Source organism: Scomber scombrus, chromosome 2, assembly GCF_963691925.1.
Source record: "Scomber scombrus chromosome 2, fScoSco1.1, whole genome shotgun sequence".
NCBI classification, from domain to species: domain Eukaryota; kingdom Metazoa; phylum Chordata; class Actinopteri; order Scombriformes; family Scombridae; genus Scomber; species Scomber scombrus.
The window spans coordinates 815,353-826,516 of NC_084971.1; the positions used below are offsets into that span (position 1 = coordinate 815,353).

The window sequence follows — 11,164 nt, forward strand, 5'->3', positions numbered from 1 at the left end:
ACCTGATGTGTGTGTTGAATTTGGTCTGTCCTGGAGCATGTTTAGGTGGTCAAATTTAGGGTCAAAGTGGCATTAGACTATCTTCCCATTCATTGTCTATGGGAGCGTTTTGGCGAGGGTTTTTGGGCACTTGACCTTTGAGGGCTTCTAAAATCCAAACCAGACGAGTAATGAAAAAGTTGTTCAGAACTTTTGGGCAGCAGGGTGTGCTAAGTCAGCTATTTAAGTTTGAAGCCGCCACGATGAACGCCCTCGGACAAGATAACGTTTGTAGCAGGCCAAGAATCGTCAAAAATTCCACATGTAACAGCAAATTGTGCACTTCCTGTTGGATTTAGGTCAGGGGTGTCAGCGTGTGAGTTGTAGGTCTTGATAAGACAAAAAATTGAGTTTTGGTTTGATCTTTCTACGATATTCCTATCAGGCGTAGTGGCCATTTTAGTGTTTCTAGGTGGCGCTAGAGAGTTCGACGTTGTTTGTTTTTCCATTTTATCGAATTTTTCGCCAGACCTGATGTGCGTTCCGAATTTGGTGAGTTTTGGAGCAGGTTTAGGGGGTCAAATTGAGGCGCAAAGTGTCGATAGAATAATAATAAAAAACGATACAAATTCAATAGGGTCCTTGCCTCCAGGCAAGGGCAGGACTCCCTTCTGGAGTCCTCGCCCTCTTGCCTTTTGGCTCGGTCCCTAATTAGAATAATTACAACCAATCAGTCAATCAATCTTTATTCATATAGCGCCAAATCATAACAAAAGTCATCTCAAGGCACTTTACACATTGAGCAGGTTTAGACTACTCTTTAATTGAATTTAAATAGCCCCAACATTTCCTATTACCTATTACTAACTAAAATATTACATGAAAGAAGCTCTGACATAGCATACTATACATAAAATCATTCATCCATCCATGTCGATAAATGATTACAGAGTATGTCCCTGTTTCAAAACTCATGTGAAAACATGTTGAGTTGGAATATATAGAAAACCTACAGTGACTCAGGCTCAGCAAAGTCTTTATGATATTAATCCACATTTATAAGTTATAATCAAACTTCACTTTCTTAAACTTCCTTCCACCCAGGAACATGAATTATTCAGACTGTAAATGCTTTCATATTGCAAACAGTATGAAAGCTTTGTTATGAAACATTTATTTATGTAATTTACAACATATACACTTGATGATGTATGCATATTTAATACAGTATATAGCACTGCTTACATTGAGTTAAATATGTGAATTACTTTGAGGTGTATTCAGCATCATTTTCAACATCACAGATAGCCAACGTTAAGAAACTTTCAACAGCATGCACATACTATCACTTTGTAGAAATGTAAGTGTCCTTAGCGACACTCCTAGAAAACACTCAGCTGGTATCAGCTCCAAACAACACCTTTTGCCCTCTATAGGGGTGATGGTACCACAATAAGCGTGTTTGTTAGGTTCTTCTCTTGACATCAGTGTGAGTAAATGTTGAACCTTTCACATATTTACATGTGGTGTTTAGTGATAGCAGTGAGCACAGGCTCTGATGGTTTTTTTCTGTTGGTCCACAGCAGAGCCAGGCCTGCCTCCCGGAAGTCCTGATTGGAGCAGTAGATAAGAGGGTTCAGACCACAGTCCAAGTATGACATCACTGATGAAAATGTTCTTAGCCAGTCAGGTGCTGGGGACAGGTCCATCCTCCCCAGAAGGATCAGCTAATTGGTCAGTGCAGACAGAATGAAAGACAGTCTATGAGAGCAGAATTATTTGTTCATGTGTACTCATTCACTGAGCATTTAATTAGGAACACCTGTAGAGTCTAATGCAATTCAATAAAGCAGCTTTTTATTCCATTGCATTTATGTACATGAGGAGGACAAAACATTAGGAGCACATTTCAATATAATGCACACCAGTAAATTTATTTGTGTAGATTTAAGGACCTTAATTTGTGCTTGCTTTGCTAATTGTGCACACTAGATAATTTCGATGTTGTTTAACTACCTTTACTGTGCACTTAAAGTGCATTAAGCTGCACTTAAATTGTTTTGTAGATTTTACTGTAGGCTGCTGTTGCATGGCAGAGGGTGCACACAGCATGTGTTTTCCTTTTTTTATTATATTGTTATTATTTTATGCCAATTGAGATATGTGAAGGTCAATGTGAATATTTGAAAGAGGAAATATTTGGTTTATAATTAATTTTGAGTGAAAGGTTATTTCGGTAACCATAATTCTCTGATATTTTGATTTTATTATTACATATGTTGATCTTTAATAATTGTGAAATCCTTTTACAATGGTTCATGAGTTATTCTCTGGTAATTTAGAGAATAATCAGGGAAATTAGAAGTTATGTTCTAGCTTTTATGTGATGTACTGATTAGAAGCTTGAATGCTCTGACCTTATTCACAATAGGTCAGGTTTTTTGTGGATCCCGAGAGTTCCCGACCTACCTGGAGTTGGAGCTTGGATGTTTGATGGCGAGCTACGGCCCAATGGAGAAGAATTAGAGACTCGATTGCATGCAGGAGATTGGAACCCTGAACCCCAGAAACCTTGCTTCCAAAACACCGTTAACGCATTCAACAGTGCGGTAGGACAAACAGTTGCCACTTTTCCAGTGGACTGAGCAGTATTATCTGCTGCAAGGACTAAGTGATTGAGTTTGAAGGGGTTAAATTGAGCATTGAATCCGAAGACTATTGATACAGCTGTGAATTGTTTTATTTTTTTTTATTTTTATACTTACTCGGGTAAGAATTATACTGGATAACTGTGTTTTCTATTCATCCTTCCCTGTTTTTTCTTTAAGGGAAGAGTAGTTCTTTCTCAAAGGAGAGATACTGTGTCTGAGTTGTTCCTGGTGTGTTGTTTGGTTCATCCTTGGCTCCGTAGTCGTATCTAGAGCTTCTGATCTCACTAGCCATAGATAAAATATTGCATTTGTTCACTACAGCTTCTTATATATTTTGTAGCTCCACCAAAAAGGGTTACAACAAACTTCGTAAAAGTAGAATTTACGGCAGAGCACTTGTATTGGATTGTAGATGTTCCTAGGTGAGTGTATGATCATTTGCTCTTGTGTTGTTTGGATGTAATGAGTGAGTAAGTGCATGTGTCACCTCAGACACAGCAAAGGGGGTGTAGCAGAGGATGTAGGAGGACACCAGCAGAGGAGTGACTGCAGACAGATCTTCATCATCACTGAGACAAAGAGGAAACAAGATGGTGGGAGAGAAGGAAGTAACACTGTTTGTTTTTTTGTTTTTTACATACAGCATCAATCTACATATTATAGCATATTATTATAGTTTTTTAACACACACTTGTTTCTCAACTTGTCAATTCTGACACCTGAGAAGCATGAATCAGTGCTCAGCTGTAGTCAGGACTGTTTGGATCTGATAGAACCAGAGAATGTAGAAGTGTATTTCACCAGCCAATCAATACACAATTACAAAGTGAAGCACAATGAAAGTAACATAGCATGACTTAACTTTTAGAACTATAGCGTTTTATAACTCCAGGGGTCAGAGGCGTTCAGTACTAAATCAAATCTTTAACAGAAAATGTTCAAAACTGAACTGAACTGACTGAATGGACTTGTTTTTTTGCATTAGGCCTTTTATGTCTTTTGGAAAAACTAATAACAGCTGTTGACCACTAACAGCTTATTGTAACAGGTTCAGTGCAGGTTCACCTCACAATACTATAACAATTACTTCATCACAAAAGCTTTTGCCTTCCCTGATGACATTTTAGAACAGAATAGCACAATTCAATGTAGAGTTCCCACTGCTTCCCTACACATAAATTACACTTGACTATTATGTTCTTGTCCTTACCTTGGATAAACTGAAAGTAATGGGAGTATACCATCTCGAAAATGTTGAGTATGACTGCAGCTATCTGTGCCACTGAATTTAAGCAACAGGCAATTGTTTTTCTATTGGTAGAATGACATGTGGTGTCAATGAATTCTTCCAAAAAACCAAAACAATACACAGTTACAATACAATACTAAATCAACTAAAGAATCCCTGACACAGTCTATGATATAGCATGAGTCAGTTTGGAAAGAATCTTTTTACTGATGGTTTACCTGTTTCCACTCCTGCAGCAGCTGGCAGCACTCAGCAGAGAGCAGAAGAAGATGAAGAGGAAGGGGAGAAAGATACAGATGGAAAAAGCACAGAGAATGTAGACCAACATGTCTGAGTAGGTGCTCTCCCAGAACACAGCACACAGCATCTCTGCAGGATCGTACCTGGAGCAGATGATGGAAATGAATACAATAGAACCAGCATGTGCACATAGTCTCCAATGCTCTCATCTGACACCATTAAGAAAATGATGTACCGTATCCAGGCGTAGACAACAGGGACACTCCCAAACACCACCCCTGTCACCCAGGAAGTCAAGCATGCTGTCATCATGACAACAAAGGGAGTACTTCTCGAGGAGGCCACACCAATCAGCCGCTGTACACAAAGGATGGCTGCAGATGAAATAAAGAAACCCTCAAAGTGTTGGCATTAAAGGAATTATAGGAATGCAATACAGCATTGTTACCATGGCTACTACTGTAGTACTGAAGAGATGATTTATCCAAAAACATTAATTGAAGAGCAGCTGTATTTCTTGAGGACCTTTCACCTCTCATCCAAACAGCTTCTTCAGTTCTGATTGGCTAGTGGGGAGTCCCTGGTATTTAATGTCTGTAAGGTTTATCTGTACCTGGTTGTTGAGGTCACATGTGGTTTGTTAGTCCTCTTGTCTGTCATGTGACAGTCATTAACTATCCAGTGTGTGCTGGTGTAAAAGGAGTGTGCCTTAGCCTTGATGTAGGTAGCTGCTGAATGTTGATCTGAGAAGTTGGTTTTCTTGTGTTTCCTTGTTTAATAGTTGTTTTGTCTCCCCAACGTAAAGCTCTCTACATTCCTTACTGTCAGGGGTGATTCTAGGATCAGACCTTTAGGGGGACTCAGCTCCCAATGAGAATATCACATACAATGCCCTGCAAGTGTTCAAACCCCCTGCTAAATCACTCAATTCAGTGGATAACGTAAATTACAACAATTAATATTAATACATAGTTGAGTGGTTTACTATAATGTATAATAATAACATTTCTACAGAGAAGACCCTAAGGAATCCTGAGGGAAACGCAATATTAATGACAGAACTATCCAAAGTACATTAAAGCTGTTAAAATAAAACCATTTGAACCTGTAGGATAATTGTTTGTCCCATCTCTAACAGACAGGCTCCCAAAATAATTAAAGTTGTATGAAATATTTTTTTTGAAAAAGAAAGAAAAATTTTTTTTTTAGGGGTGCTGAGATCAAATTCTAAAAAGGGTCTAAAATCGCCCCTGCTCACTGCACTGGGCTGCATACGCTGCTCTGCTTGTGTTCGGCTCTTGGCCTGACTATATAATGTCTTGAACCCACTGGGCGCATGTTCCGGCGTCCTACCCCACTGGCAGCATTTAAGGAGCAGAGTGTGGTGACTCTGGACAGCTTGATCTGCTCTGGAGCGTTTCCAAATGAAAATAGATTAAAATAGCGTATTTTTATCACAGTGGAACAGAGAGTTAATACATGTGGTCTGTGGGACCACATGTATTGACTAGAGTGGCAGCAATCAGCTCTGGTGGTTGCGTTGGAGCCAGAATGCAGCGCACATGTGCCTGGTGGAATCAAGCTGTTATATAGTCAGTGACTGAACACCTGGACAGGCCAAGAGCCTGTGTATAGATTTTATTCATGGCCTGTTATCTACTTTCAGCACCGTTGATGTTTTATTATCATGCCTTGTTAATTTGCAAATTGACCAATTGAGAGTAAGTAGTCAGTAATCAGAATAAATAGTTTTATGTCATTAGTGTTAGCTTCACAGCAGAGCATTAAAGAACAGTCAAAATAATGCAGCTAAGCTGGCGTGCTGTTATCCAGCGCCAGCAGCATTATCATGAAACATTATCAACGTGCCCACTCAGTCGCTGTGAATTCTCTGCAAAATTCACTGCTGTACTCACACATGTACTCAATTGGACATTACACAGAGTTTGTATTGGGAAGCTGGCAGTGTAAAGTCCTTTTAATGTCCAGTCCAACTTATGCAGATGTTTGCGTTCACACACACAGCTCCTCCAGGTTATGCCTGGATAACTTCAGGGTTGCAGTGCATGTGTGAAAGCATTAGAGAGGTTTTGGAGGAGAAATGTATCTTCAGTTCAATTGCTAGTGTGTGCATAGAGCTGTGTCTTACCTATGCTCCCTATGGAGGAGGTCATGAAGGCAAACTTCAACAGGCTTACAACCTCACACCATGGTGATCTTTGACCTCCAGTCAGCATGGCCAACAGGGAACTGGAGATAATGAGGAGGGAGCAGCCTTCACAACACAATGGTTCATTATCAGAAATGATGACTTTCATTAATGTCAGTACAGGTCAAACACTTACAATCCAGGAATCTTTTGAAGTAAATAAGGCAAGTGAAATGATAGATCAGTTGGCAGGTTGTGGTATAGTGTCAGTATGTAGTACCTAAATCTGACAAGGTCAGACTGATGAAAGGAAGCCAATAACGACAGCTGAACTGACGTCTGCACTGAAAATGAAAGACAGAAGGAAAGAGGTAAGCTGACATCACACAAAAATGAGATAATGCAAAATAGGGCTGCAACATTTGACAATAGAAAAATGTTCATGTTATGTTGTGTTCACACACCGCATGGCAATATTTTTTGTCATTTTAAGTCTACCACCGGTGGTTTGGACCAATCAGCATCACAAATCTAGCTGCCTCACTAGGTGAGACGGTGATACACAGTTGGAAACAGATGTTTCATCCAATCACCTGCCAAGTACTCTGAAAGTACCTGCCCTTTTCTAAACTGTTTCCAAGGACGACTTCTCAGATAGTTCTGTGTAACAAACCATCTCTCCTGTCAGGTTAAATATTTTGTTCATGTGTGAAAAAGTTTTGTGTATCGATATAATTTGCACATGTGTAAGAAGTGTTTTGTTGCTGTAGAAATATTCTTTGTATTATTAAAATGTTTGCAGGAATTTTTTCAGCTAAGTTTTTTATCTTTTCTGGGGGGGGGGGGGGGGGGGGGGGGGGGGTATGATGTATGATGTCCCATAATCAGAACGTCTTGTATGTGTGTGTGTGTTAGTAACTGAAGGCAGATGGATGTGTCTGCTCAGCACCCAACCTCAACACCACAAACTGAAAATTATGAATATGAATTTCGACCCTGTTTTTACAGATGAATCTGATTGTCCAGAGTTAGTTTCCTGTTACTGTAATGCTCTTGAAACTCAGGACATGCAGGGCCTATGCAATGGAACCATCTGATCTCTGATTGGACAGATTGACTGCCTTTGACCAATCGGATTCAGCTGTAAACTTGCAGTTTGTAAGGTCTAACTTCAGTTTCACATACACAAGAAGGAAACTTGTGTGTCCGTTTGTCATGTAACTTCACCAGCGCAGACAAAAGTGGGACATTTGTGTGTCTGTCTCTGACTTCCTGCACAAACTTTAATTACACATACACATACAGCAACAATACTTATTACACATCTACACACCATTTCACAACCTCAAAAATTTGATTCCATAAAGTCACCTTACCATGATTTTGACCAGGAGAACGAGGCAGTTTCCCACAACTCCCATGACCATCTCTATTCCCAACACAGCCACCAGCAGCCACCTCTCTGCCTCTGGCCATGGACGCTCCATGAACAAAGTCTCATTGGACCACTCACTCACTGGGACACATGGAATACAGATGCATGGCAGAGTTTCTTTTGCAAAATGTTAAACAGAAGCTCACATTAGGACTTTTGGTAAACTTGAAGGTGTAAGGTCATCACACTGGCAGTACATTGTATGTCATCCTCATAATATATTTTTTCCTGTAGGACTTTTGGCTTTGCAGTTGGACATTATTGTTGATAATGTAGGTATTTAATGTATTAGTTAGCTGGTAGTTACTCCTACATATTTACTCTCTTTATATCAAGGAACATAGTCGTTGACTCTGACATTGTGCCAAGTTTCAAATTTTGAAGTTGTGTGTGATTTAATATCTTCTTTTCTCATAATGTCAAATCAAGTAAAACTCATAAAGAACAGTGAAGTGTTAGAAGATAACATTAGTAATCCATGCTACAAGATGGCACAACACAGCAAAGAATACATGTTTTAAAAAGTAACTGGATATTAAACACACTATAACTGACAATGTAAATATATGAATAGAAAGTATAAACAAACATGAATCATAGCACACTGACGATGTACAAATCCTTATTATTATTATTATTGTTATTGTCTTTATTGTCGTTACTGTCATTGCACAAGTACAATAAATATGATCAGAGGAACAAAAGATCAAATCCTTTGAGGAATCTAAATCTAAAATATATGTATATCACAAATATGCAGGTTGGAATACTGAATGCTTCACTGCAGCTGTTATTCTTTTTTCTTCCTCTTTATGTTTATAGACTTTTAATTTGTAACAAAGTAACACGGATACACCTTTTTACACTGTTTGTTCAATCCTTGCCATTTATAACATAAAAACCCCTAGAGGTAACCTGCACGTTCATTCATGCCCTGAACCTGTATACATTGTCTACAGAGATGAATATACATAGATAAGACACTTGTACAGGACTATATGTTTCACTGGTGTAGTATTCTCCTTATTCATAGTTTGTCTTGTTTTCATACAGACAAAAACTGTCCACTCATGCACATGGACATATACTACGTCAAATATCCTCATCAATCTGACAGTATTTGCAATATTATAGTAGAAAGGGAACACTTACTTTTACAGCGAGCTGTCAGTCTCCAGCCTTCACCACTGGTTACTAAGGTGTGTGTAGTGGGAAGCTCAGATGGAAGTGTCATCAAATCCATTTTCAATTAAAATTCACATGCTCCATTTAACTCAACTACAATGGCTCTGACGTATGCTGTGTGTGTGCATGTTATTAGGCCTATTACCATTATACTTTAGGTGATGATAACAGCAACAGTTAGGAAAATTATGTTATGCCAAAATTTCAACCAGAATCTAAACTGAGCTGGGCAAGTTAATATCGAGTGAGAGTCAAACACAAGTACAGTTAATCCACAGCCCTTGGTAAAAACCTTTTTTTCTGACAGCATACAAACAGACAAACAGAGAGATAGTAAAGCTTTTCCAAAATAGGAACTCTACTCAGGTAGGAGAGGTGTGGGAGATAATTAAGAAGATGGGTGGGGTCAGGAGGAATTTGCCTTGGTGTTGTGGTTCATGTGCAATTATAGACGATTAGAGAAAACACAAGCACCTAGGTGAAAAATACAACTGTCACAAAATACATAACTGATATATATATATATATATATATATATATATATATATATATATATATATATATATATATATATATATATATATATATATATATATATATATATATAAAAGTAAAACATTAAAATACAGTAAAATATATGTTACAAGATATTGAACAGAACAGTATTATGCAAATTTAAAATGACATATAACTGTGTTAATGTATGGTAACCATTGTTCAATGTGATGGGTTCACAGCTGTGCAGATGAAGACATTTTTACTATATTGTAACATGTTGTGTTTATGGGTGGGATAGAGTCAGTGGGGGTTTTGGGCCTTATTGATGAGTCCAGGTCCAGATGGGAAGAGACTGCTCTTGATTCAAGAGGTTTCGGTCTTCATAGACTGCAGCCTCTTGTCAGAGGGGAATGTTTCAAAAACTCTGTGTGCAGGGGGGGAGGGGTCAGTCATTATCCTTCCTGCTCGCCTCAGTGTCCTGGAGGGACGGCAGGTTTTAGCTGATCACCTTCTCAGCACTCTGGATGTTACACTCCAGTCTACTCTTTACTCTGGCAGTTGCAGCAGTGATGGAAGTAGTAGTAATGAGACAAAGGCTGAATTATTGGTAAATATGTTTGTTAAAGTCCTTCCCAATAATTAATCTGAGGAGGCAGGGACATGCAGAGAATGTTAGAGGGGCAGGGACCCAAATTTGCATGGCTGCCTCTCTCGCCTTCATATTTGTCTCTTAGCACCTCTCCTTCAGTAATAAAAGACAACATGAAGATGCTATTAAGAGATAAAATACTATTACTATATGCCAACAAATTAGCTTACTATAATTTACATATTATATCATTCTGAGGCTTGGAAGATACCATGCATTTAATCCACAATTCTAAAAACACCACGCATAATCTTCAGATAAGGTGTATTAGACACTGGTTTATAAAAGAACAGTTATCATTCCACTCTCCCACCAAAAAAACTGAAAACAGTGCTTGACCACAACCAAAATATACAGCCTAAATATGTGATATTCACTAAAAAGTTAACATTCAACATTAATGTAAATGTATCTGAAATCAGTCCTCCCATACCCATGTTCACCTGTGTTTTTGGGCAACTTGCTGTTCTTTTTGTTGTCACTTTACGGCTAACTAAAGGGTAGATCTTGCGAGAGTGTGGAGCTCCCATGAGATGTTACGCACCTCTAAGTTGGAGTACTGTGAAGAAGTGACTGCTGAGGTGTGTATTTTTTGCCTGTGTGTAGGAAAAATATCCTGACAAATGTAGTTCAAACACAAAATGACCAGCAGTGTCATTAGGTGAGAATATAATTACATAAGCAGACTAAAGTTGATGAATGATGATTTTGTATTCTTGCAGATTTTTGTAGGTTGGTGAAACCCCAACATGCTGAGAAACACTGCTCACAGCAGCACCCGCTGCTCGTTGAGGACAGTAAGACTGCAGAGAGATACGTGCTTTCACTTCAGTCTCTAAAACACCAGACAACTCTCCAATAACACCACAAAAAGTCGCTAAGAGGATTTTGGAAAGTCGCCAGATTTAGCGAGAAAGTCGCCAAGTTGGCAACACTGTTCTTGTTGACGGAAATGGAGTGTTTTTGATGTTGTCATGGCAACGAGCCGCGAATGTAACAATATTGTGCAGGCTATGTTGACGGAGTCAAATGAGGTGGAAAGTGAAATTAAATGTCTCAGATAGACCTACGTATTTGCCACGAAGCCTTGTCATTTTAATATAAGTAGTATTGGCTGTTGTTCTAGCCT

At 38.8% G+C, this 11,164-nt stretch overlaps 1 protein-coding gene across 1 annotated transcript; it reads right to left on the bottom strand.

Annotated features, from left to right (window-relative positions):
* Positions 1 to 1,496: 1,496 nt before the first annotated feature.
* On the bottom strand, positions 1,497 to 10,472 carry si:dkey-9i23.8 (beta-1 adrenergic receptor). The gene is made up of 8 exons (XM_062436330.1): positions 10,469 to 10,472; positions 7,645 to 7,784; positions 6,549 to 6,612; positions 6,269 to 6,394; positions 4,355 to 4,493; positions 4,098 to 4,262; positions 3,118 to 3,199; positions 1,497 to 1,706 (listed from the first exon to the last, which is right to left on the bottom strand). The coding sequence occupies exons 1-8, from the start codon at positions 10,470 to 10,472 to the stop codon at positions 1,497 to 1,499; spliced, it is 930 nt and encodes a 309-aa protein (XP_062292314.1).
* Between the last annotated feature and the right edge of the window lie 692 nt (positions 10,473 to 11,164).